The sequence below is a fragment of the Rattus norvegicus genome, chromosome 19 (assembly GCF_021556685.1).
Source record: "Rattus norvegicus strain SHRSP/BbbUtx chromosome 19, alternate assembly SHRSP_T2T, whole genome shotgun sequence".
Taxonomy (NCBI): Eukaryota; Metazoa; Chordata; class Mammalia; order Rodentia; family Muridae; genus Rattus; species Rattus norvegicus.
This window is the reverse complement of record NC_141552.1, coordinates 16,804,082-16,831,746: the sequence shown is the minus strand read 5'-3', so window position 1 is coordinate 16,831,746 and position 27,665 is coordinate 16,804,082. Positions and strand designations below refer to the sequence as shown.

Sequence of the window (27,665 nt, the reverse complement as noted above, 5' to 3'; positions counted from 1 at the left end):
GCTGCAGGCTGCATTCACTATGGGTGTCCTTGAGGTTCTTCCCTAAACTGCTTAGATTAAAATAATTTTCATGCTAACAATCAAAAAACTCATTATGCCAATCTGGCCAACAGGAAGCTAATTTCTATTCTGTATTTTGTCAGATGTGCAGAATACATATGGTCATCATTGATAATAGGTGAAAGATCTGCTCTAATATGGACACTAAGTGGTGCTGGAGGATGATCCTGACCCACAATGAGGAGTGGGAACACCAGAGCCCTGTAGGGATGGCTGGCAAGCTAACACATTGAGCATGCACAGCTCAGTAAATTTCCTGTGAATACACATCTCCTGAGATCTCTCTATTTAATTGGAGGTGATCCTGTCCACCTAATACAGTACATGATGTGGAAGGACAAAAGCACCTGCAGGAGCTGTGGTGATGACTCACAGGATAGAGCATCTGCTGCTCTCTCAGAAGAACCACATGGACCCTAACAATTGGGTAAAGCATGTCAGTGATTACTTCATAAAGTGTGTGTCCGAGAAACAGCCACATTATCCACACAAAAGACACTGTCACACTGGGTCCCCCTTGGTGACTTTGAATTCACTTATTAGCCCAGGATCCATGGAACATGCAGAGATCCATCTGTAGCTGTCAGTTCTAAGTCCACAGGAGGGGACAGAACCCTTGAGTAAGAATGATGGTCTTAAGAGTCAAGAGATAGAATTCAATTTTTATTCATAAGGAATTCATTTTTACAACAAAACAGGATTAACACAAATAAATTAAAATATTTAAAAATATTTGAAAAGATAAAAACAGTAACAAGAACATATAAATATGAAACAACAAAAAGAAAATTTCAATTAAAATCATAACAAAAATATTTCTAAACAGCACATTCTTAAGGAATATTTAGAAGCACAGATGTATTGCTGTTTCTCCTCTTGCACACATAATGAAAGGAGGTCCCCCAAGTTGTCTCTCAAGTGTTGTTTTCTGAGAAGAAAGTATGACCTCAATCAGTCAGGCTGGCTTAGTGTTATTTAAATTTAGGGTCTCTAAGCAATGAAAAATTAACTCTGAGGAAGAATACTCATCCAAAAAATTTGTTACCATTCAGGATGTTTGTCATCAGGGACTCCTGAGAAAGCAACTTATTCTTCAGGAAGCTCTCTTACTGGTGTGTGTCCAATTCCAGCTCTCTTGCACTTTCTGAGACCTGGGAGAGGAAGGCAGTATTTCAGACACTGATTTGGTGGTGAAATGCAAGGCAGCTGTCGGAAGGCTGCCTTCTACCATTTCAGTTCTATTGGACAGTCAACATGGACCTTTTAATTGATATCATTGTTGCTAACTCTTTGGGAAGGGCACAATCTCCAGAGAGCCTCAAAATAATGTGGGCTGCCAATATGGGACCCAGACTTATACCAGTGCAAACCAAGAACAGGGCAATGGAAGGAACCTCATTGGGTTGCAGGAAGAAAGTAGATGTCCATATGTCACCAAGGTTAAAACCAATGACAAGTTCTAATTTGACATTTGCACTTTGTTCTTATCCCGCAAAGGTGCTTCCTACACAAGAAGTCACATGACCACAGAGTGTCATTTGTCAAAGAACCAAGAACTTGTTCAAAACTCTACAGAGCATCCAATCTATCACGTGGATATGCAATAATGAGGTATGTTATTAATCTGTCACCATTTCTCTACTGCAGCTTCAAAAAGAGCAGACAAATATACTTGCAAAATAATTCAGTTTCTGAAAAGTGGTTGGCTTCCCAGAATACTTGTGCATAGGCAGAGCAATGAACAATTCCATTACATGAGGTGGTTGGGTGGTTGTGAGTGTAAATTAGTAAGGTGGTAGGAGAGAGCAAAGATGTATCAAATTGGCAAACTTTATCAGATATTTTTAAGCTAACACAGCTGCTCAACCCTACCAGATGATGCTGGGTCTGGACGTTGCTGGTCTTTATCTTTCTTGTTGAAGTCAACCAAATATTTCTGGTTCAGTGCACAATCAAGATGTACCTCCTTGCTCTCCTGCTTCAGTGGGAACAACTTCTTCCTACATGTGTTGTCCATCAGGAGCTGGCTGAGCAGGTTTCTGGAAATAAGTCTGCATAGTAAGATCATGCTGCCCCTTTCTCCCATTCCCACTCCCGAGTGCCACTAACTCCACCAGGACCCAGATACCCATGAAGACTTAATAGAATTCATTTCGATACATATAAGGCTGCTGCAGAAACCACAAAGAGTAAATTCCGGGAAGAATAAATTATTTGATTGGCCCGAGCACCAATTAGTGTCCACATCTCTCAAAAAGAACATGGATCTACAACTATCCATGAAAGCCCAATGCATGGGGGCAACATCAATTAGTAGTGGGCCAACACCCTCAAAGGAGGTCAGTAGAACCAAGAGAAGGTCATTCTAACCATGTGGTCCACAAACTGAGTTTTGTAAAACCTGGTATGACACCGTAGGTCCAGGTCAGCCTAATAACCTGCTGATTCAATCAGTGCTGTTCTATTTAGAGCCTTCTGAAGATGCCTAGACAATCCTGGGATGAGTAACAGTCTTTTATGGAACTGAAAACTGAGTCCTAATGACCCTGGCACACTGATGTGTAAACAGCACAAGATATAGAACCAGAGCTGAAGACCGTCCAATCCAGAACAAAGAAAGTCAGAAATGGCCATTCCAGAGGTGATAGCCTTTCTGACCAGGACTTACCTAAAGAAGGTAATCTCCTTCTTCAGCTTATGGTTGTTCTCATGGATTTCAGTGTTCTCCATCTCTAAGTTGTGCAGAATTGACATGACCGCCTCCTCCATTCTCTCCAGGTCTTCATAATATGGATTTGGCCTGAAGTGTGGCCTGGCCCCAAATGATAGAATCCAATGAACATCAGCATTTAGGAATATATGAGCTCAGGGTGGGTCCTGTACTACACCAGTCCTGGAAGGACACCTTCTGAATTGTACATATTGGATATTCTTCAGCTTCAGAAACGTGTTTTTCTGCGTCCAGGACACCAGAATCTCAGCATCCAGATGGAGGGTTCCCTGGCTCCCTTTGTTCAATCAAGAGGAAATCTGCAGTCAAGCCAGTTAAGCTATCAAGAGCCTAGGCCACACCTCTCCATGCTCCCCCACCCAACACACCCAGAAACCGGTGATTTCTTTTCTCCTGTTTTGACAACAGACCTTATATCAACACAAAATTATAATCTGCACAAGGAATACAAATATACAGACAAACGTGTCCACATAGGCAAAGAACTGTGCTGTTGACAGTGGGGCTCCCAGAACAAAGCATTCACATCACCATGAATGTGTTACAGGTAAATACTCAGGCCAAGACATAGACCCCTAGATTCCAAGTGTGGAGGGAAATATAAACATATAAAAGTTGTCCATATGCATTTGGATGTATGCACATACAGACTCACAGACTGAGAAATACACACAAAAAAGAGAAATGTAAAAACAGAGTCAGAGAAAGAGAAAGAGAAATATGGAAACAGAGAGTACTGTGAAATCCAGGAGAAATGCATCCACCATTGCTGTCTCAGAGGGCAAGACACACAGACAATAACAAACAGGCCTGAGCCTGAGACCTTCTAGTCAAGCATTGAGATGAACAGTTTGGTACCAGGCCCCTCAGGCTGCTGCGTGGATCTTCCAGCACTCAGTCCCCTGCCTAGCAAGTACAGAGACTCACCGTAAACTCACTGCAATTACAATCTTGCAAAGCCACCATCTGTCAAGGGCTTTGCAAATGCACACTAGACACTCACTCTCCCTGACTTTATCCCCGAATTCTTCATTCAGACCACAAGATCTGCTTTTCAATAAATGGAAGCAGATGAGTCCATTTTCCATCTCGCTCCTCAGAAAGGGTCAAGGTTCTGAATCTCCTCTATATGGGAGGTGAGGTTTAGCACAGGGTGGTTAGGGAGGCACAGCTTTCTAGAACCCAAAACTTTAATAGGATAAGAAGAAGGTGACCTTGCAGACCCAGGAAAGAAACAAGAGCATTTGGAGCGATTCATACCTGTTCTTCATGGATCTCTCTGTCAGAAACCTCAGGCGATCTCTCAGGTCATTTCTCTCCTCGGTAATGAGCTGCAGCTCTTTAATCAGCCTCTCCTTTTCCTTCTTGGCTTGCTTCTCGCTTAGGGCAGTTCCAGGGGATGATGTTTCTCTCCCAGCGTCTGTAGGTAGAAGAACACAAGTGAACCTGCATGGGGAGAATGCATAGAGTGTACATAGACCACAGTGAGGCCTAAACAGGAGAACAAGCCTGGAACCCAGTGTCACTGCTAGGCGACTGGTCTATGCTTAAGAGGCCTCCTCAGTGGATCTCAGTTCTCCCACTACTCTATAGAGACCAAGAGATGTAAGCAGCCAGGTGTTCCCTATTCCGGACATCAGGTGCTTACATGTACCACGGAGATGGCTTCTCCAGGATTATCATCAGCTGAATAGGGTACAGCTTGGTTTCAGGACCCTCACCCCTGTGGGTTCGAACTCAGATGATAAATTCACCATCCACAAAACTTGAGTGATTGGAGACACTCAGATGTCCTACCCTGATACTCTAGGCCAACAACTTTGGATAAAAACACATTTCCATGGAGGATATGGTCAACAGACTTATCAGTTCCCCTATTTGAAATACCAAATGCCCGAGAAGTTCCAATAGGTTACAGGATGAATCTTGGTCCACATGTTTCAAATACTTTTGGTATTTTAGAAACATGTTTGTAACACACAACCTCTAATATATAAAGCTAACAATGATCCTGCCAGTTAGAAGAAATCAGAGGATGTCTAGAACATAAGGTTATTGCCTGGAGCACAATTCTCCCCCTTTTCCTACTGTCAGATATCCACTGTATTTAAAGAAGCAATGATAGTGAAGTACATTGCTGCCCTGTCTAAACTCAGAAAAGGTGGACCCTCCATGACTCCTGATCTTGTTTTTATAGCAATGTAACATAACAAATGAAGTGAAAAGTGAAGGCCAGAAGTTCACAGTATAATAGCATTGGCCTTACCACATCCTCCCTGTGGGGTTGGGGAAACTAAAGTTCTGAAATCCTGACTTACAGGAATTGTGATATTCTTGGAAATTCAATTCCTTTTCAGATGCTCCAGTTGTTGTGGCCCATTGCTAGAAAGGTCAGCATAAGCCTGCAGCCCCCCTGGCAGGAAGCTCAAAATACACTGCCCAGAACTTACTCAACATTCCCCAGAAGTGCTGTCTCTGTCCATCATTACTTTGAGACGAAAGGCCAGACTCCTTCAATCTAGTCTGTCCACAATCGACGTTCCCCCTCCCAAAACGCTTGCGAAGACAGGAAAACATGACTTAGCTTGTAACCGCCAGACTCAGACTGAGAGAAACAAGGGCACTGGTTGTTACTACAACACTGGTGACATCACAGAGGATGCCAGAACTCTCTAGGAGACAATAGAATGTCCAAGAAGGGACAGCAGATGTCATGGGGAGCAGACTTTGCCTCCCTGCTAATGTTCTCCCTGTACTGAGCATAAGCAGAGGTGCCCTTTCCAGGAGCCTTTCCTGGGGCAGAGCCACTGAGCATCTCCTGCTTCCAAAGCCAAATTTTCCTCAAGGCTTGATTATAAAAACCTTAGTAATTCCTATGCATCTAAATGAATGTTTCCTTCCATATCTTGCCCCAAAATGTCTCATCCTAACTCAAATTATCCTCCTTCACCAATATTAGCCATTAAAAATTCCTGAGATTTCACACCAGATTGAATATGCAGTCAAAAGTTCTCTTGTCTCATTCTGTACAGGTGCTTTATATCACATCAAGAAATAGTCTGCATGGTAGGTTACAACATGGGCGTGTGTTAGGGGAACACTCATGAAGTCATGTGCTTAGCAATCGACAATTGCCAGAAAATTCCTTAGTTGAAAGAGTTGAAGTCTTTATGGTGCTAGGAACAGTGTGGAGACCAGTTGGCAGAGAAAAGTGCAATATTGGAGCCACCAATGAAGGGAACCTCATGCTGCTTGTGGGGTTCTCATCTCTGCGCCAATGTCGCCAAAGGAGCACTGCTGACAGGCCTTCTATCAGAAGCTGAGCTTCTATCAGAAAAATAAAATAGTCAAGAGATATAGGGGGTGCAGATAAAGGTGTAGGACGAGGCTATACATATCACTACGTGGATAGAGCAAGGACCCAGCACTTGTGCTCTGGGTCATGGGCTTCCCCACAAACACAAAAGCATCTGTCACAGTAAAAAATGGATACTGTATTGAGTGCACACACCAACACTGATTGATCAGATCCATACCCCAGATTTTGGGGGCAGATCCATGGCCCCAAATATCTTCCTCTCAACTTATACAGCAAAAAATAAGAAAGAAAGAAAAAAGTCAAAACAAAAAGCTCAAGCTTCTCATATGAGGATTGCAGGAAGTTTGATCTGGTGGTCAGTTCTGATTAGGCCATTTTAGATAGAACAGTGCACAGTGATGCTTAATGTGATGGGTCCTATATAAAGCTTTCTGCAATATTGGAATTTTAACAAGCCTCATCCAGAACATACAGAACAGGAAAGGATGTGATCACCATGTCCTTGCTCTCTATCAGGTTATTTTTCTGTGTCCGTGATTGTCAGCCATAGACAGCAACAATCTGAAATAGCTGGTAGACATGGAACAAAGTGGCTAAAACTATAGTTGTGGGTTAAACACCTCAACTGTCCAAGGCTAATGCTGTCCTCACAGTCCCTGGAGGCCACTCTTGTAAGACTGTCTACTGGAAAGTAGAAGCAGGTTTATCTGAGCTCAAAGTGAACCTGGCCAGCTAGGAAGAGGGCAACATGGGATACTTGAGACCCTGTCTAAACCAGCACAGAAACCCACACTTCCTTCAAAGCATCATCTATGAATTCTTGATTATCTACCATTCTCTCCCTACCAGTCTTTCAGACTGGAATTGTAGAAAAGAACTGGAAATGATCTTCCTATTCTGAAGACCTTGATCTCTCTTTCCTTAGGTGCACATTAAGAACTCATGCAAATGGGTATGACCATCTGAACATCTTAGTATCATCTACTCAGTATATCTAGCATAATACTGTGCCTATGGCAATCTCAAGCTTCCCTGAGTTTCGCTGACCCAGCAAGAAGTATGAAGTACTGAGGTCAAACCCCAGTGATCCTTTCAAGGGTTTAGAAGAAACCCATGAGAGATGCTCCACTTCTTTGTCCTTAGATTAAATCAAGCTGATACAATGTGAACCTGGTGGGCTATTTAACCAGACATCTTTCTGCCAACCCCAGCTTTCTGAGTTCAGTCCATGTGAACCTGCATGGGGAGAATGCATAGAGTGTACATAGACCACAGTGAGGCCTAAACAGGACAACAAGCCTGGAATCCAGTGTCACTGCAAGGAGTTTGGTCTTCGCTTAAGAGACCTCCTCAGTGGGTCTCAGTTCTCCCTCTACTCTATAGAGACCAAGAGATGTAAGCAGCCAGGTGTTCCCTATGCCTGCTGACACACGCAATAAATGCAGTAAATATTAATTTCTGTTCAATTGTTCAGTAACTTACTTACACTTGCATATTGCTGTGGAAGTGATGGGGTTTCGTGATCAGCATTGCATTTAACAATGCATAACCAATCATCCCTCCTAGAATGACTGTATATAGAGAAAGAAAATTTATTAGAATGGCTTATAGGCTGTGGTACAGCTAATTCAACAAGGAATGCAAGGTCTAAAACGCAGTAGTTACCCCTGTTGAAGCCAATCCCCCTAGCATAGCTGTAGCCATTTTGTTCCATGCCTGCCAGATAGTTCATATTCTTGCTGTAATATGTCTGCCTGTCATGGTTGTCTGAAAATAATTTAACTCAGAGCAGGGTCAGGAATGATCACATAACTCGTGAATGGTTTTTTTTATTGATTATTTTGTTTATTTGCATTTCAAATGTTAACCCCCTTTCCAGTTTCCCCTACAATAACCCTGCATTCCACCCCCTTCCCCAGCCTCCTCTAGGGTGCTCCCCCACCTACCCGTTCCCAAACCACTGGGTGGAGGTTCTTTATGTTGTGAGGTTTCTTAATCTTAAATTCCATAAGTATAAGCTTCATGTAGGACCAACAAAATTAAAGGTCAATATGAGGCCTGCAGAGATGGCTCCATGGTTAAGAGCACTGACTGCTCTTCCGGAGGTCCTGAGTTCAAATCCCAACAACCACATGGTGGCTCACAGCCATCTGTAATGAGACCTGATGCCCTCTTCTGGTGTGTCTGCAGACAGCTACAGTGTACTTATATGTAAATAAATAAATCTTTAAACAGATAAAAAGTCAGTATGAACCTTTGTTGTCTAAAATGGCTTGAGTCAGGGCTGACAACCAGACAGCCCTTACAGCACCTGCCTATGAGCTCACAGTTTTAGGCTTTATAAACTGACATAGAAAAATGTCCAGGGTCCTAGCCTGACAAATTCTCAGCTACGTCTCTGATGATAAGTCTTCGGGTGGGCATTCAATAAACCATCCCTCTCTAAGTGAGGTCAGAGTTTGTGTGGTTTATGGGGCAACTCCTGAACCCCTACGGTTTTGTCCATAAGGCTGGATATTTCAGCTGCTCTTCAGTACATGCAGGAATCCTGAAGAAGTAGGCGAATTAATAAAGCAAACTTCCTTCTTCCATGTCCTTGATATGAGCTGCCAGCAGATGGTGTGGTCTAAACAACAACCAACGAATTGGGTAAATATCTTTACCAATCCTACAACAGATAGAGGGCTTATATCCAAAATATACAAAGAACTCAAGATGTTAGACCTCAGGGAGACAAATAACACTATTTAAAAAATGGGGCTCAGAGCTAAACAAAGAATTCACAGCTGAGGAATGCCGAATGGCTGAGGAACACCGAAAGAAATGCTCAACATCTTTAGTCACAAGGGAAATGCAAGTCAAAACAACCCTGAGATTTCACCTCACACCAGTCAGAATGGCTAAGATCAAAAATTCAGGTAAGAGCAAATGCTGGCAAGGATGTAGAGAAAGAGGAACACTCCTCCATTGCTGGTGGGATTGCAGACTGGTACAACCATTCTGGAATTCGGTTTGGAGATTCCTCAGAAAATTGGACATTGAACTACCGAGGATCCAGCTATACCTCTCTTGGGCATATACCCAAAAGATACCCCAACATATAACAAAGACACATGCTCCACTATGTTCATAGCAGCCTTATTTATAATAGCCAGAAGCTGGAAAGAACCCAGATGCCCTTCAACAGAGGAATGGATACAGAAAATGTGGTACATCTACACAATGGAATATTACTCAGTTATCAAAAACAATGACTTTATGAAATTCATAGGCACATGGATGGAACTGGAAAATATCATCCTGAGTGAGGTAACCAAATCACAGAAAAACACACATGGTATGCACTCATTGATAAGTGGATATTAGCCCAAATGCTCGAATTACCCTAGATGCACAGAACACATGAAAATCAAGAAGGATGACCAAAATGCGGATGCTTCACTCCTTCTTTAAAAGGGGAACAAGAATACCCTTGGCAGGGAATAGGGAGGCAAAGTTTAGAACAGAGGCAGAAGGAACACCCATTCAGAGCCTGCCCCACATGTGGCCCATACCTATACAGATATTAGATAAGATGGATGAAGTAAAGAAGTGCAAGCTGACAGGAACTGGATGTAGATCTCTCCTTAGAGACACAGCCATAATGCGGCAAATACGTAGCCGAATGCCATCATTAAACCACTGAACTGAGAACGGGGCCCCCGTTGAAGTAATCAGAGAAAGGACTGGAAGAGCTTGAAGGGGGTTAAGACCCCACATGAACAACAATTCCAACCAACCAGAGCTTCCAGGGACTAAGCCACTACCCAAAGACTATACATGGACTGACCCTGGACTCCAACTACATACGTATCAATGAATAGCCTAGTAAGAGCACCAGCAGAAGGGGAAACCCTTGGTCCTGCCAAGACTGAACCCCTAGTGAACGTGATTGTTGTGGGGAGGGCGGTAATGGTGGGAGGATTGGGAGGGGAAGACCCATTCAGAAGGAGAGGGGGAGGGGTTGGGGTATGTTGGCCCGGAAATTGGGAAGGGGAATAACAATCAAATGTAAATAAGAAATACTCAAGTTAATAGAGATGAAAAAAATTAAAAAAAAAAGGTGTGGCCCAGATTAGATGTGGGCCTTTCCATCTCAAAAGATCTGAATTAAAGATTTATCTTCTGATCTCCAAGATTTGAATTAGAAGTAGGTCTTCTTGCTTCAAATAATTTAATTAAGAAAAAAAATCCAATGGTGCTCATGCCTTTAGCCTCAGCATCCAGGAGGAAGAGGCAGTTGGATCTCTGAGTTCAAGGCCAGCCTGGACTACAAAATGAATTCCAGGACAGCCAGAGCTACACAGGGAAACCCTGTCTCAAAAAAAAACAAAGAAGAGGAGGAGGACCAAGAGGAGGGGGTTGAAGAGAGGAAAACAGAAAGAAAGAAGGAAGGAGAGAGAGAGAGAGAGAGAGAGAGAGAGAGAGAGAGAGAGAGAGAGAGAGAGAGAGAGAGAGAGAGAGAGAGAGAGAGAGAGAGAGAGTGAGTTCTCCCCCTCACAGGGCATCAAGCCATTTGGCATTAGTTAATTCCAGGTACACTCAAGTTGACAACCAAGAACAGCAATCCCATTACCCGTGGTTGTGATCTCACCCTGGTAGGCTCCTGAGTAGGAGGCTGAAGCAGGAGAATTGCCATAAGTCTGATGCCAGCATGAACTACACTCGTGTTCCAAGCCAAGCCAATCTCAGCTACAGTTTGAGATTCTGTCTGAAAAATATGAAAGAGAAAGAAAACATAAATTCCTAGAGCAGTGTTTCTCAACCTTTCTATGGCCTCAACCCTTTAGAACAGTTCCTCATGCTGTGGGGATTCCAACTACAAAATTATTTTGTCGCTACTTCACAACTGTAAATTTGCTACTATAATGAATCTTTATTGTAGTGTAAACTATCTGATAGGAGACCCTGTGTGGGTCACGACCCCCAGGCTGAGGGCCTTTGCCCTAGAGGCAGTCTTGGCCTAGATTATATAGTTCATATTATAATGGGCTCTCTCAGTTTTTGAAGGTCAAGTATATTCACTTGTAACATCAAAACTTAAAAATTCAGTTGAGCTGCTGGCTGGTACGGTCTGACATCCCCCAGAATAGCTTTGCCATTTTGTTCCATGCCTGCCGGCCATTTCATATTGTTGCTGTAACACGCCTGCCGTCACTGACCAGGAGAAGGGACTTGGCTCAAGGACATGCTGACCACACACCTTGTTTTGTTCTGAATGTTCTGTATGCGGTTTGCTAATCTAGAGAGATTCTACACCTGAAGGAGTGGTTCCCTGAAGTGGACACAGGTGAAAGGCTAAGGCAGATGTGTGAAGGAATGTTTCACTGAGGCAGACGCAGGTAAAAGGATGTTCTGCTAAAGCACGCATGTGAAAGGCACGTGATAAAGGGTTCCCCCCATCCACTTCCCACAGAGCAGGGAGAGCAGAATCCACTAGAAATAAAAGGGAAGCCCTTGGTCCTGCAAAGACTGAACCCCCAGTGAAGGGGCTTGTTGGGGGGAGGGTGGTAATGGGAGGAGGATGAGGAGGGGAACACCAATAGAGAAGGGGAGAGGGAGGGTCTAGGGGGATGTTTGCCTGGAAACCCAGAAAGGTAATAACAATTGAAATGTAAATAAGATATACCCAATTTAATAAAGATGGAGAAAAAAATAGAAAGAAAAGGCACACATTTAAAACAGAACAATATGGACCCTAATTTTAAAGCACAGCTCTGTCAATTAACTATATCTTTAAGGAAGCTCAGAAAATCAGGCCAAACATTATTTTCTCGGTTTAAGTATCTCTAATGTCGCATAAATAATAATGTCCGTTTCTTGCTATTGTGGAGGGAATTAAATAGATAATATGTAATCACGGAAGTTTTGAAGTACCATCCACTTTTCTGTTCATTAAATCACTCTTCCTCATTTCATTGATCAAATATGTATGTTTTCCGTTTCCTAGTTATATGTATAATAAAACTAGTATAAAAACCTTCAGAATTATGTATGCTTTCACTTTTAACAAATTAAATGAGCTATTCTTTGTATTTCTGCTGAACATTTAAATGTTCTTTATATGTCCCAATGCTAGTTTATTAGGTACCTATAAACTTTAAACTCTTTGCCTGAGAGCATGAGTACTATTTAATTATATAGTAACTACACCCAAGGCTGTCTTTTTATTAGAACCAATTATATCAGACTGTAAGAAAAATTACTTTTGCTTTAAAGTTTGTGTGTGTATGAGTGTGAATATGAGTATGAGTGTGTGTGTGTGTGTGTGTGTGTGTGTGTGTCTGTTGCAGCACATGACCAAACAACTTTCAGGACCCATTTCTCTCCTTCTGTCATGTGGGTCCCAGGATGTAACCCAGATGTTTGACTTTGGCAATAAATAATATTACCCACTAAATAAATAAATAAACAAACAAAAAACAAGCCACAAATCAACTTTAAAAGTAAAGGCCAGAAGTTCACAAAATAGTAGCATTGGCCTTACCATATCCATTCTTTGGGAATGGGAAAATTAATGTTCTGAAATCCTTGACTTTCAGGAATTGTGATATTCATGGAAATTCAATTCCTTTGCAGATGCTCCAGTTGTTGTGGCCAATTGCTAGAAAGGTCAGCTTAAGCTTGCAGGACCCCCACCATCCCTCCCCCGCCCCCCGCCTCCACAGAAAGCTCAAAAGACACTGCCCAGAACTTACTCCACATTCCCCAGAACCACTTTCTTTGTCCATCATTTCTTTGAGACGAAAGGTCAGACTCCTTCACCCTAGTCTCTCCACAATCGACATCTCCCTCCCAAAACACTTCTAAGACTGGAAAACATGTCTTAGGATGTATCTGCCAGACTCGGACTGAGACAAACTAGGGCACTGGTTGTCACTACAACATTGGTGACATAGCAGAGGATGCCAAGAACTCTCTAGGAGACAATAGAATGTCCAAGAAGAGACAGCTGATGTCATGGGAAACAGACTTTGCCTTCCTGCTAATGTTCTCCCTGTACTGAGCATAAGCTGAGGTGTCCTTTCCAGGAGACTTTCCCGGGGCAGTGCCACTGAGCACCTCCTGCTTCCAAAGCCAAATTTTCCCGAGGGCTTGATTATAAAAACCTTAGTAATTCCTATGCATCTAAATGAATGTTTCCTTCCAAATCCTGCCCCAAAATGTCTCATCCTAACTCAAATTATCCTCCTTCACCAATATTAGCCATTAAAAATTCCTGAGAAATAATACCAGTTTGAATATGCAGTCAAAATGTTCTCCTGTCTTATTATGTACAGGTGCTTGAAATCACATCAAGAAATAGCCTGCATGGAAGGTTGCAACATGGGTGTGTGTTAGGGGAACACTCATGAAGCCTTGTGCTTAGCATTCAACGGTTGCCACAAAATTCCTTAGGAGGAAGACTTGAAATCATTATGGTGCTAGAAACAGTGTGGAGGCCAGTTGGCAGAGGAAAGTGAAACATTAGAGCCACCAGTGAAGGCTCCTGTTGGACCCTACCTTGGTGTTTCCCTCCCCCCTCGCTGAGCCTTTCAGCCTGCTATAGCAAGAAATTGTTTACACCTTTGACAGCTACTCTTAGCCCCTGATTTGGGGCTGGGATTTTCCATGGCACCCTTCCTCCCCACTGAGCTTTCCTGCTTCTTGTTTTTAAGAAGCTGTTTATGCCCCTGATTGGGCTGGAACTTTCACCACACAGACTTGTCCTATTTTCCTGGTCGGGGATTTTCACCTGCCTTGTTGTTTTTCCACGGCTTTTGCCTCTGGTATATAAGGAGATCTCAGTAAAGCCTTGGTGGCACTGGCTAAAAAGGGGTGACCCATGTACGTGTTTTCTTTCAACCCCACAAACCTACACCCGATATTCACACACTGTCGGCGCAGGCACTGACAATAGGTATCACAATAGAAACTAGTAACTAGATTTATCCAAAGTATCACATTAATGCTGTTTTTCATGGTATTTTTTTTTGGTTTTTGTTTTTTTTTTTTTGTTTTGTTTTTTTTTTTGCTCTCCTAGAACCCGGAAGAGGCTTGGGGTTTTCTAATCCTACTCATAATTTATTATCCTTCCCAACACTATGTGCTTTGTTCTGTTAATGCTAACAGCGGCATCCAATACCTAGGATATTTTCTACTGACATGTGTGACGTGAGACAAAACAGTCCCTGTCATCCCTCACCTGAATAAACTTCCTTAGAGGACAGTGTAGTTGGAGGGTCCTTCTTTCCTCTCCAAGATCGAGAAACATTTCCAGTCTTCAGACAAGTGTGTCAGCCATTGTCCAGTGACTGTCTTGAGATGTCCACATTGTCAGCTGAGTGAGGGCAGGGCATTGTGGCAGGGCAGGGCAGGGCACTGGGGCAGGGCAGGGCATTGGGGCTGGGCAGGGCTGGGCAGGGGATTGGGACAGGACAGGGTAGGGCAGGGGATTGGGGCAGAGTCCATGAGATGTCACTAGGCAACAGGCCAGCTGGGGCTAGTGTGGGTACAGGGCTTCTAGTGTGGGTGTGAGAGGAGGAAATTAGGAATGGTCAGATTCTGATGCAGCATATAGGCGGGAAGGAGCTTAGACCATCTCAGTGCCATATAGGGACATTGTAGACCCTGATGGGCAGTGTGGGGATGGTAGGGTCCCCTATACTGCTCTCCGCAGGTGTCAGGAGAGCATACAGTGGCTCTGTCAGACGTATGACAATCAGGCAGGCACTGGGTGCAAGTGAGAATCATGGGACAAGCCCTGTGTGCAGCCTGGTTTTGGGACATTCCCAGGTGCACCATGGACTGCAAATTAAAGTCAAAGGACACAGGGAAGCCAGCAATTCCCATGCACAGGACATAAATACCTGTAGATCTTTCTAGAATTTCCATAGACTATCTGTCACTAGTACTCATTATAGAAGGCACCAACATTCTGCCCTCTACTTCAACTTGGTGAGACAGCTATTCTAACTCCAGCAGGAAGGCCTCAGGGAAGACAGTAAGAACTCGCAGGTGACCCCTTTTACTATTGAAACAGGGTCTTCCTATGGAGCCCAGAGTGGCTGTAGGATACTAATGCTCCTGCCTCACAGTGACTAGAATTCCAATCCACCCTCAAGAGCAGTTGATTCATAGCCAGATCTGATTAAGGACAGCTAAGGTCCCAGGGTGCTAGGATTACCAGGGTCCTAGTAAGTTTCTCCAGCCTAAATTACAACCTGAGTCAGTGCTGCTATTTGGGACACCGCCTGATGCCCAGTGACATCACACCTTGGAACTCTTTGTCGAGCATAAGCTGTTATGGGAATGAAGTACCCACACAATAAAAACTGGTCTGGATACTCCTAGGTCAAGAATCCCCTGTTGGAAATGCCTTGGACTGCAAAATTTTAAATTCTAGATCCTTCTGGCTTTTAGAAGATTTATAAATACAAAAAAAAAAAACATATATGGGCATAGTAATTTAAGCCTGTGAGCCCAATCATGGGAAACTGAGTCAGAGTGATGGAAGACTGTAAGTTCCAGGGCAACCTGTGTTTCAAGAAAAAAAAAAAAGGCCTGGTGAAGATTCCACTCAAGTGGAAACCAAAAGGGTTTCACATGGGCCCTGCCATCCACTGGTGAGCACTCTCATCACCACAGCCACCGGCAGACACTGGGGAACATTTCTCTCTTTGGGATGCAATCCACCCCATGATTCTATGTGAGGAATCCCCCAAAGGTTGCATCATGTGAGGGACCTAGAAAGTTCCAGGATTGGGAGAATTTAGGAGTTTATAATTAGGGATGATCTACAGCTGTGGCAAAGCCTTTTCCCAGCACATGGCAGCCCTAGGTTTGTCCCCAACAGTAAAAATAAAATCCCCCAAAATAATTCAAACAAAATGTCATGAAGCCTGCGCCCTGACCAGTCTCCTCAAAAGTGCGCAGGAACCTGGGTCCACATTTAGGACCCAGCACGGCCTCTGTGACCCGTGAGAAGGGATCTAATATGGGAATTAGTACAGTATGACTTATCCTTGTGGATACCTTTGGTGACAATAACCACCTGACCCCTGAAAACCCATCTACCTGGGGGGCTCAGCACTCATGTCACCCAAAAAGCCCAGATCCTAGGGCCAGCATGGGCAGGTGGTGAAGAAAGTTTGTCTCTCGTGAACATCAGTTGCTGCTCCTGATCTGACTCTATCCTCAGGAGACAATGTCACTCCAGAAAGTGTGGGTGTCAACGGCTATTCCCAGGCCAAGGCTGGGATACTGCTGATGTTCCACAATGCACAGCAGTGCTCACTCTAGAGCTAAATGTTCTACAGCTGAAAGGGGTGGGTGCTCTGCTGGCCACGCCCCTCCCCTGCAGTATTTAGTGCACTCAGAGTGGTGCTTCAGATGTGAGGGACTTCTTGAGGCTACTCCCATGGAGAATGGCAGATTCATCAGAACCGGGCACAGGGTGAGTTCAGAGCACAGCTGGGAGGAATTTAGGGGTGCCAAGCCATGACTAAGACCAGATCCTGGGCTGACAGGCAGTTGAGCTGGAGAACTGGCATCCAAAGAGTGACTGCCTGAATTCCTCTTAGACCAAAAGCCCTGGATCTGAGCTACTTTGGTGCATTCTCCTGAGCAGGGTCCCAGAGGCAGCTCAGAATCGGGGCTGTGCATGGACTTTGGTGCTGGCAGCAGGTGGCTTAGCCATAAAGTGCCGAGCTTTCTCATCTGTGCCCACTCAAACTCCTCTGTTTCATTTTAGGTGTGTTTGGTATAGTTTTGAGACAGGGTATCTTGTAGCAGCCCAAACTTGCTTTGAGCAACAATGTAACAGAAAAATAACCTTGAATTCAAGATCCTCCAACCCCTCTGTCCCAAGTCCTGGAATTAAGACCTCCAGCTGTGACCATTTTACTGTAGCATAGGATCCATCTGTATTAGAGTGAGCTTTGGAAATACTGGAGCTCCGACTGTTCCTTAGAATTCAGGTTTCCTTAATTCTTAGCAGGAGTTTTGTGATGATGCTGATGAGAGAGTCAGGAGTTACCCTGGGAGAGGTAACAGTCCTGGCAGCCCTGAGTGCGCAGTGAAAGTCAAGACAGAAGCCTGCTGATTAGCACCTGAGTGAAAGTGGGAGGATTCAGAGTTCAAGAACAGACTCAGTTACATACCTAAGACCATATTGCAACATTTTTGTTTCATTTTTGGCTTGTTTTCTTTGAGACAAGGTGTTAATTTATAGCCCTGGCTGTCCTGGAACTCACAATGCCTCTACCTCCCAACGCATGGAATTAAAAACATGTGCCAACATGCACTGCCACTAATTAATTTTTAATTAAACATGCTGGCACAATCCAGTAATCCCGGTGCTTAAGAGGCCAAGGCAGGCAGATATCTGGCTTCCTGACAAGTCTGATCTACAGAGAGCCTGTCAGAATAGCCAGGGCCAAACAGAGAAACCCTGTCTCAAAAAATAAACAACAAAATGAATTTGTTTTAAAGAAGAGAGGAACGATTTAACAGAGAATTAGAGGCCGAGATCCAAATGATATTGGCTAGTGCAGAGCCTAGCTTCTGAGATGAAACTGGACACCATGGGGTTATGGTGGGGATTCTCATCTTGGACTGGGAGACAGAGGGTGACTTCAGGCATGGAAGGCCCAGTCAGTCATTAGTCAGGATACTCAATCAAGAGGGTGTTGTAAGATCCAAAATGTGTGAGCAGCGTTCTGCATGAGACTAGAAGTACCCGCCTACCCATACAAAACAGCCAATGAAGAGTAATCACAAGCATATGTCTGGAGGTCCATGGAGAGGTTAACGTCCACCTTAGTGTGGATTATTCAGAGCACAGTTGGAGAGGAGTAGAAGAGCTGATGGTGGCTGAGGCAGGAGAGGAGTTCGGGTGTGAATTTGAGCCAGTAAAGGAGCTTGTAGGTCGGGCAGAGCAATGAGAAGTCTAACAGCATAGCTGTTGAGATCCTTCAGATTAATTTGTCTTAACAGCCTCATGCCATAGCCAAGGACAGGAGTAGATCAGACTATTGGGTGTCTGGGTTCACATAGCCCAACAGGTTTGGCCTTGCATCTGTGGGATTCCAAGTCTCTCCCTTTAGACACAGCCATGGAGAAGGTGTAGCAGTGAAGGTGCAGATGGCTTTGGAATGCTTGGCTTATGGTGTTGAGTACTTCATGCTCCACAGAGCTAGGAAATGTCCTAGAAGCCATGGAGGCTGAGCATGAGGAAGACAGGTCTCCAGGAGAGAGAAATGATAACCAAAGTCACTAAGAACTTCCTGAATCACAGTGTCTGTTAACCATATATTTTATTTACTTATTTTATGTGCCTGAGTGTTTCACCTAATAAATGCTTGTGCACCATGTGGTATGTTGGTGCACATGAAGTCCAGAACGATTCCATTGAACTCCAATTACAGGCTAATAGGAGCCACCATGTGGACACTGGGAACTGAACCCTGGTCTTCTGCTCTTAGCCACTAAACCAACCATCTCTTCAGCACCCCCCCCATTGTATTGTCATTAAGATTTAACCATTTGGCCTTCAGTATTTGAATTAATGCAGATGTGACAAGAGTTATAGTTACCATGATGGTTCAGGCATAGACAGGCAGGCATCTCATTGTATACAAAATATAAATTCCTTCTTCCTTTCTTTCTTTCTTTCTTTCTTTCTTTCTTTCTTTCTTTCTTTCTTTCTTTCTTCCTTTCTTTATCTTTCTTTGTTTTACTCTTGGAAACAGGGTTTCTTTTGTGTAGCTGACCTGGAACTAGCTCTGTAGAGGGAGCTGGCCTAGAATTCACAGAGATCTGTCTGCCTCTGCCTCCCAAGTGTTAGGATCAAAGGCCTGTGCCACCACCACCACACATCCTTCTGTTTTAAAGGAAAAATGTAGCTCTACATGGCAGCACGAGTTTAGTCCCAGTATAGACATTTTTCTAGAGTTCCTGAAGGGCTTGCTGCCTTCCCCTTTAGGCCTGGCTAACATGAGAGCTCCACACCTATGGGGTTTGCTTCATAAGAGTCTGGAGGATGAGGGTGACAGGCTGATATATCTGTGTACAGCAAAGGATGCTTGGTGAAGGTCAAGTGGGTACAGATCAGCAGGTAAAGGCTCTGCCACCCAGCCTCATGGCCTCAGTTTGATCATCTGGTGAAAGCAGAGAACTGAGTCCACATTGTGTCCTCTGCTCTCCATGTGCATATCATGGCACAGGAACACCACAAACTACATAAAATGTAAAATGCTGAAATGCTGAGAGAAGAGGCCTATGGTAGGCGCCTCCTACACCTGAGACTTCCAACGCCGAAAAGCAGGGGGTAGAGAGTGAGGATGCAGAGTGCACACAGGTCAGGACAAGGCCATGTTACTGAAGCCTCCATGTGTGGTGAGCAGGCTCTGGGGCACCATGAGGGACATCAGGAGCTTCTGCACTTTAATGAATTACAGGGTTCCATGTTACCTCACATGCCCATGATTTGCCCCCTACTGCAGGGAGAAGCCAACACCAGAAGCCTCCAGCTCCCAGCCCTGCTTTTGCCATGTAGGTTTACCCAGAAGAGCTTGGAAGTCCCTGGACCTGGAGTCTCAGGTGGTTGTGAGCCACCTGACCCGGGTGCTGGAGACTGAACTCAAGTCTTCTGCAAGAGCAGCAAAGACCTGTGCGCTGCCTGGCCCAGCCAGGGCTGTGAAATGGTGTTTATTTTCATGCTGAACAAGCCCAACAACAGTTTAGGTCCCTAGAAGCCACATAAACCTGGATGCAGTAGTGTCTGTCATCCAGCACTTCCCACAGGGAGACAGGAGCCTAAAGTGGACAGTCTCTAGGATTAGATTAGGGGGAAGGGCTAGCCTAGCATACACAGGCATGGATGAGAGGTACAAGGTGAGGACCTGTGCTCAGGTTGTCCCTGACCTTTACACAAGCACATGAGTACCTGTACTCACAGAAACGCCATACAGACATAGGTGAGAAAGGAAATAAAAACAAACAATATTGAAAATACAATATACTGGGGCTGGAGGGATGGCTCAGTGGTTAAGACCACTGACTGCTCTTCCAGAGGATCTGAGTTCAATTCCCAGCAACCACACTGTGTCTTATAACCATTTCTAATCTCATCTTCTACCCTCTACTGTTGTGTCTGAAAACAGGGACAGTGTACTCACTCATATGGACAAAATAAATAATTTTTGTTTTAATCCTTTTCTTAAAAAAAAAAACCCATCTGTGACACATGTTCATTGTGTGATTCCAAATGTCCCTAAGTCAGTACAGTCCTATTGCTACATGGTGCACCAGTTGTGTCAGCCTTGGTAGTAGAGTGGCACAGTTGAAAAGATGCTGGTCACAGTGACCAGGCAGCCTAGAAAGCTAACCATGTGCAGAGAAGGCTGTGCTGTGTCATAGTCCTCTACCCCACACTGCCACCTCATCCCTATGAATAGAGCAAAAAGAACAGATGAGAAATATTCCATGTTTCTTTCCTCTTTGATTTCTTTATTAACCTAGTCCCTGTGCTACATGTAACCTTGTCACATCCTCTGTCCCATCCCTAAGCCCTCATACTTGTCAGATAAAACAGGGATCTTGCTTTTGGGGGGAAGCTCTGGTCCCCCTCTGTCCTAAGAGGCTCTGAGCCATTGCTGAAATTGTGTCATCTGAGGATTGAGGGAAGTCCATAGCCAGTGCTGTGACTTCCAGGAAGGTTTGAGGAAGGTGGTCCTCTTCTTGTGGTTCCTCTAGTAGGAGCAGCCCACACTTGGGCCCAGCTCCCACTATCAGGAAAAGACAGGTGGCTCTGGTCTTTGCACAGCTCCAGCGGAATGAACAGTGCATCTCTCCTCTCTCTTTTGCAGGAAGTCTCCAGTCTCTGGTGCAGGTGATGTTCCCAAGGCAAAGGAAAGGGAAGTGCAGAGTGAGGACTCCCAGGATCTTTAAAACATTGTCTGCATTGTCTTCATTAATTTTTCTGTTTAATTTTTATTCCATGTGTATTGATCTCATTGTAGGGGTGTGCATTCCAAAGCATGAGTGTTGAAGGTAGAGGAAAAAGCATGGAAGTCACTTTATCCTACCGTGTGGGATCCCAGGCTCTGAATCAGGTTGTTGAGCTCAGCTACAAAGAGCTTTCATACTGAATTTCCTGCTGGCTCTGATTTCAGGGAGAGCGTCTCATAGAGCCCAGATTGGCCAGTAAACTACTGATCATCTTGCCTCAAGCATTACCATCTAGTTCATGAAAGGTTGAGTTATTGACATGAGGAACTGGGGATGGGCAGAGGTGCATGACTGAGGCTATCTCTGCTCAGTGGCATGCCTTTGGGGACTGATAGTTTTCATCACTGAGGTGTCATTTGACTGCAGTGCTCCTCTGGAGAGATGGAGTCTCTTTTGCCCCAGGGCATCAGGCCCTCCAGACAGGCCTGGAAGGTGGAGGTCTAGAGGCCAGGCCTGCATTCCTCTTCAGAAGCTGCATTTACCACTCTGGACAGTGCTATAGCACAGGGTCACAAATCCAGTTCTACCCTGAGACCTGCTGATAAAGAATGTCTATCCTGGGACAATGTCTATCATCGGTTCAAGGTGTGGCCCAACCAACTAATTATAAAGGATGATAGTGGTTGGTTGAAAAAGGCAGTAACTTTCTATGAACCCATATATTAAGTTTTTATGTATACTAAAATTAACAATGGAAAGAACAGTGTTAGGAGAGGAAGCTGGAGGACAACTGCTGAAAATGCTTGCTTTTGAAAATGCTAATGAAGAGTACAGGAGAGCATTATTACCTCTAAAGGAGACTGGGGATATTAATGCTTATACGAAGCCATGTAAGTATATCTTCTCTGAAAATGGAAAGATGCATTTTTGGCACGTATTGATCCAGATAGAGTTATTAAATTATACATTGAAATACTCTTGAATATCCTATAGGCACTTTAGCTCAAGATGAGTTGCCTTTAGAATGGATATATATTAAATTTAACTTTAACAAATCATTAACAACATATGAGGAACAAATTTCTTTAATTATTCAGCAAGGCATACAAAGACCTGTTACACTGTGGGGATATGATTGTGCTGCTTTTGTTTTCTCATTAAGCAAAAATAAAGTGGAATATTTAATGCAGACGTCTGAAGTTTTTCAATTAGCCATGATTTCTTACACTAGAAATACTGAATTTCATTTTCCCCATAGTAAATTCTGGGATTGCTTAAGAAAACAAAAAAAAATGTGATAAATACACTAATTTCTGTTGATCCATTACCATCTGCCGTTACTGTGTTTACAGATGGCTCCAAGACCAAAGATCTAAGACAGATGGCTTATTGGACCAAAGATAAATTTTGGGCACAAGAATCTTCTTTTGGGTCAGTACAACAAAATGAAGTATTAGCAGTAATTAATGTATTGCCGGATTTTACTCATGATGTAAAAATATTATAGCCGAGTCAGCTTATGTTGTAGGAGTAGTACAGAATATTGCGACTGCTCTTGTTTCTACATCTAAGCCTATATTAAATGTTATTCTCACATATTAAAGGACTATTGTTATTCTGAAACTCTAGAATATTTATTACACATATTAGATCACATTCAAGATTGCCAGCATCTTTAACACATGGCAATCATATGGTTGATCAATTAGTGGCATTTGCTACCCCAGAAGAAAACAGTCATAATTATGCCAATATTGGATATTTCCATATTAAATGTAAGATTCCCTATTCTGAAGCCAAACAAATTATTGCTAATTGTGGTATTTGTGAGCCTTCACTTATAAAATGTGTTCCATCTGAAATTAATCCCAGAAGAATGCAACCTAATACATCGTGGCAGATGGATGGAACCCATATTTCTGAGTTTGGTCGCCTTTCATATATACATGTAAGCATAGATAATTTTTCAAAATTTGTATGGGCTACACCATTGCCAGGAGTACGCACTGCTCATGTTATACAGCATCTATTGGAAACTTCTGCTGTTATGGGACCGCCTTCTAAAATTAAAACTGATTATGGACCAACATATATTTCTTATCAATTTAAACAATTTTGTCAGCTAATCCGGGAAAATGGCGACTCCTGCATGTGCTCCAGAGTTGCTGCCGCCGCGGAGCCTGCGACCGCCATGGGCCCTGCTGGGGAACCCTGCCTGCGGGGCCAGCCTCAGCCCATGCACAATGTGCTCCCTGCCCTGAGGCTTCGAGCCCCCAGCTCCTGAGGACTTGGGGCAGCAGAGTTTGGTGGAGCTGTGGGAGAGGTTGAGGCGCCAGGAGAGACTTTTGCACAAAGAAAAATTCATTTGCAAATTGCCCGACAAAGGTAAAAAGATCTCAGACACCACTGCCAAACTGAGAGCTGCCATTTCAGAAAGTGAAGAGGTCAGAGGGAGAACTGAACTACTTCATCCTGTTAGTGATGACTGTAAGCTAAGGCATAAAGCATCCACAAGAGTTGATACCGACATAGACAAGGCCCAGAATTCTGACCTGATGCTTGATACTTCATCATTAGTTCCTGAATGTTCGTCAGTAGACATTGAATCATCTAAAACAACCTCAGAAACACAGGGACCTACACAGCTCACTCACAAAGGCAATGAAGAGACTTTGGAGACTGGCTGCACAGTGACTACCAGCCCGTCTGTCCACATCACAGCCCAGGCTCGCCCATCTGAAGTTAATGAACATCTCCCCCAGCATTCAAGTCAAGCGGAAGAGGTTTCCAGCAGCGTCGACAGTCTGTTTATCACTAAATTGCAAAAGATCACAACTGCAGACCAGACTGAACCCTCAGAAGAAAACACCAGCACTGAGAACTTTCCAGGACTGCAGAGTGAGACTCCTAAGAAGCCTCATTACATGACAGTGCTAGAAATGCGAGCTAGAAACCCAGTGCCCCCTCCTCATAAGTTTAAGACCAATGTGTTACCCACACAACAGAGTGACTCACCAAGTCATTGTCAGAGGGCTCAGTCTCCTGCTTCCTCAGAAGAGCAGCGAAGCTGGGCTAGGCAGCATCTTGATGATGTCACAGCAGCTCGCCTTCTTCTGCTCCACCCCCTGCCTGCACAGCTGCTCTCCAAAGAAGAGTTGCTGGCTCTGCAGAAAGAGCAGAAGCAGAATTATGAGAAGATGCGGGCAAAGCTCGCAGCACAGAAACTAGCCGAGAGACTGAATATTACAATGCAGAGCTACAATCCAGAAGGGGAGTCTTCAGGGAGATACCGAGAAGTGAGGGATGAAGATGATGCCCAGTCCTTGGGCGAATGCTGAAAATGAGCGCTGGGAGATCCCGGGAGTTGACTCTAGAGCTTACATTGTCTCATCGAACTTCCTAACAAGTACCAAGAGTGTCAGACCTTGTTGAGGGACAGCAGTTTAAGTTACACAAAGGTAGCTACAAAGTAAGAACCCAGTTTGTTTTTCAGAAGATGATCTTCACATGCTTGAACAGTTCAATATTTGAACACTGTGTTTGGCCGTATTGTGTTACAGTTTTGCAGTATATTGTGCATTGGTCTGATATTTTAGTGTGAGTAGAACACACGTTTTCTTTAAGATATCTGCTTTTTCCTTCTTCGTATTCTTATCAGATAGCGCTGCTTACACCCCTTCTGGTGAAATACTTTGTTATCCCAGGCACCTAAAGTGAATTAGGAAGGCCTGGTCCCCTCACTCATGAAATGAGGGGAGCAGTCTAAAGAATGGTACGCATGCTTGCATGGACACGTTCCTGAGATGCTGGATGTGAAATGCCGCACACAACACTCGGGAACCACCACCACTGTGTCTGCTGCTCTGTCCTCTCTTGGGGCAACTGCTGTCACCTGTGATGAGGTTAAGGAGCACTTGGAAGAAGTGCTGGGTGGGGAGGGTCTTCTGAGCTGGTGTGGGGAGCTGCTCCTGGCTGCCCTAGGCTTGAACTCATTGCCATCTGGGATGATAGGTCCCTGTACAGGACACTCGTGCTTGGTAAGGAAACAGGTGTTTTTCTAAGAGTTACAGTTGAATTGTCAGTATATTGCTTTTTTTCCTTGTTAAACCCACAGAGGTGTTTACAGGCTGCAGAAAGCTCAGTCCTATATGTACACATTTGTGCTTTTTAAAATGATTATATGATCATTTTCAGCAAAGATAACAATGTTATCAAAAAGCCTTTGTCTATTATGTGGAACTTGTAAAGGAGAAATAAAATACCAATCAGAGCAAAAAAAAAAAACATTTTGTCAATGATATCATATTGTACATATTACTGGTATAGAATACCATCCACAAGTACAAGCTTTTGTTGAAAGTTTTCACCATACCCTGAAATGACAAATTATAAAATTAAAAAGGAAAAGAGATGACCTTACACAGCCTGAATGGGGTTGGCATACCAGTCCCAGAGTAATATTGGCATAAGCATTATTTTTTATTAATCTTCTTAATTTACCACAAGGTGAAGTTATATGAAGAGCAGATAGACTCTTTATTGGACTTCTCCCTGAAGGCATGGAACAGACAATATGGATAAAAATTGCCCGAGATGCTGAATGACAGGAAGGGACATTACTGTATGGAGGGGAGAGGGTTTTGTCTCCTTACAGGATGGGGGACAATTCTGGTTACCCAGGAGACGGATCCAAGCACAGAATGATAAGAACCGCTCCCTACCCTCAGAGGAATCCAGTTAAACCAGCTACATTCTCTCCTGATGGATGTTCTCCGGAGATGAAGGAGGTGTCCTCCATTACTGAGGCCCTGGCTTCTCTTAGTGTCGACAAACGACAACGGAGAAGGATCGATGCGGTGACAACCCCATTACCTAGGTGAAGCGATTAAGCCCGGAAAGGAAAACTATGTTGTCTCCTTCAGGAAAGTCCTTTACTGGTGAGCACGTATTTTTAGCAGTGTGTGCTTTACTCACGGTTTCTTCTGTTGCGGCCAATGCGAGTTATCAGGCTTATATTCCTTATCCACCTTTATTTGAACCTGCTACTTGGCAGGGAAACAGATGTGGTTTTATACACCACCCCAAGCATTTTATCATCTCTTTGGAATAATTTGACCTTTTGAATAGACGTGATGGAGCTTTGTATAATTTTCCTTATGCTGGATTAAAAATGCCTTTGTGTTTAGGAAAGAGTCCAGGCCTACAAACGGGTTATTAAAATTGGCGATTACCAGGAATAATTGTTACAGTCTCCAGGATTGACAGCTTGGTCTATAACCAAAATTGGAATAACATTACATTTGTTAGCATTTCAGTATATCCTATTTGTGCTTGGTTTACTTATGTAGGCTTAAAATATCTCCCATGCAATTGGAAATATTGCCCTGGCATGTTTGGAAAAATTATTGAAGATAAATGAATAAATTGGGGTCCTTATGGCCAATTATTAATACATGTTCAGAATGGAATGTTACCACTTGTGATTTGTCAAATGTTACCAGGATGAACTGAGAGGAGAGTGAACGCCTTAATGGATGCTTGCTGATGGAATGTGGAGATGGAGGCATTGGTGATAACCCACTGGCCTCTGTGGAAGATCCTACTGCGTTTCAAGCTCATTTGTGGAAGACTGTCACTGCATTAAAAGAAGATTTGCTTGCTAATGGAAGCTTTTCTGGGACACTCAATCTGCCTCTCAGTATATTGTTACAACATTTAAGAAAGACAAGGTTACTACTTGTATTCCTATGCCATATTTCTTTTTAATAGGTAGATTTAATTTTGCTAATGGATTTGCTTGTACTGTCATTAGTATCCATGTATTAATTCATCTATTCAGTTTAATATAAATCAATATTCTATTATGATATTCAGCAAAAAATATATGTATGGATGCCTGTTAATTTGAGACATCATTGGTCTCAAGATCCTCTTAATTATATGATTATTGAATTTTTTAATAATCTGCTGAGGAACCGTAAAAGAATTATTGGAGTTTGTAGCTACTATTTTAAGCCTTATTTCTGTTGCTACTTTGGCAGCCATTTGCAGCATAGCATTAAAAACATCTATTGAGACAAAGCATTTTGTTGAAGACTGGCATAAAGATTCACATGAGTTATGGATAGAGCAAACTAAAACTGATACTAGACTTCAACATCAAGTAGATGTTTCAAAACAAACAGTAGAATGGTTGGGTCGAAAGATGTTATTTATTGAAAAATATGAGGATTTAAGACATGATTGAAATCCTACTACCTTTGTGTTAATAAATATATGGATAATGATTCAGAACATGATTGGAAGTTAATTCAAGCCTATTTGGAAGGTGATGAAAGTGCTACAAAAGTAATTAATGCCTTGAAATATGATGCTCGAATGTCTTTTGGTAAACAGCTAGAAGATACTACCCCTATGGAAATAGCTAAATTATTGGCTGATCAATTGACAGGATTAGATCCCAAGGCTTGACTTCAAAGGATTTTCCATAGCTTGGGAGGAGCTTGTTTTGCCATAATCTTATGTACATTATGTATTATGTTGCTTTATTTTTACATGATTAAACCCCTACAAAGACTTTTGCTA

General features: G+C 43.4%; 2 protein-coding genes and 1 pseudogene across 7 annotated transcripts in view; 1 reads left to right on the top strand and 2 right to left on the bottom strand.

Moving 5' to 3' along the window:
* The window catches only part of LOC147998898 (disks large homolog 5-like), a 72,463-nt gene that overhangs the window by 37,493 nt on the left and 7,305 nt on the right, over nucleotides 1-27,665 (bottom strand). The gene's annotated exons all lie outside the window — the stretch shown is intronic.
* LOC147998900 (disks large homolog 5-like) lies at nucleotides 711-24,158 on the bottom strand. 3 transcript variants are annotated; one of them, XM_087595707.1, is made up of 7 exons: nucleotides 24,096-24,158; nucleotides 10,744-10,860; nucleotides 4,052-4,211; nucleotides 2,729-2,872; nucleotides 1,933-2,099; nucleotides 1,106-1,211; nucleotides 711-988 (listed from the first exon to the last, which is right to left on the bottom strand). In XM_087595707.1, exons 3-6 carry the CDS (start codon nucleotides 4,060-4,062, stop codon nucleotides 1,147-1,149), a joined length of 387 nt encoding a protein of 128 aa, XP_087451833.1. In that variant the 5' UTR covers nucleotides 4,063-4,211; nucleotides 10,744-10,860; nucleotides 24,096-24,158; the 3' UTR covers nucleotides 711-988; nucleotides 1,106-1,146. The 3 variants fall into 3 exon arrangements, with proteins under 3 accessions (XP_087451833.1, XP_087451834.1, XP_087451832.1); XM_087595708.1 differs by lacking the exon at nucleotides 10,744-10,860; XM_087595706.1 differs by lacking the exons at nucleotides 10,744-10,860; nucleotides 24,096-24,158 and adding an exon at nucleotides 5,242-5,398.
* LOC147998899 (DNA-directed RNA polymerase II subunit GRINL1A pseudogene) lies at nucleotides 16,525-27,660 on the top strand (annotated as a pseudogene). Its single transcript, XR_015643783.1, has 4 exons — nucleotides 16,525-16,584; nucleotides 20,999-21,970; nucleotides 22,433-26,017; nucleotides 26,582-27,660. The product of XR_015643783.1 is annotated as a DNA-directed RNA polymerase II subunit GRINL1A pseudogene (transcript).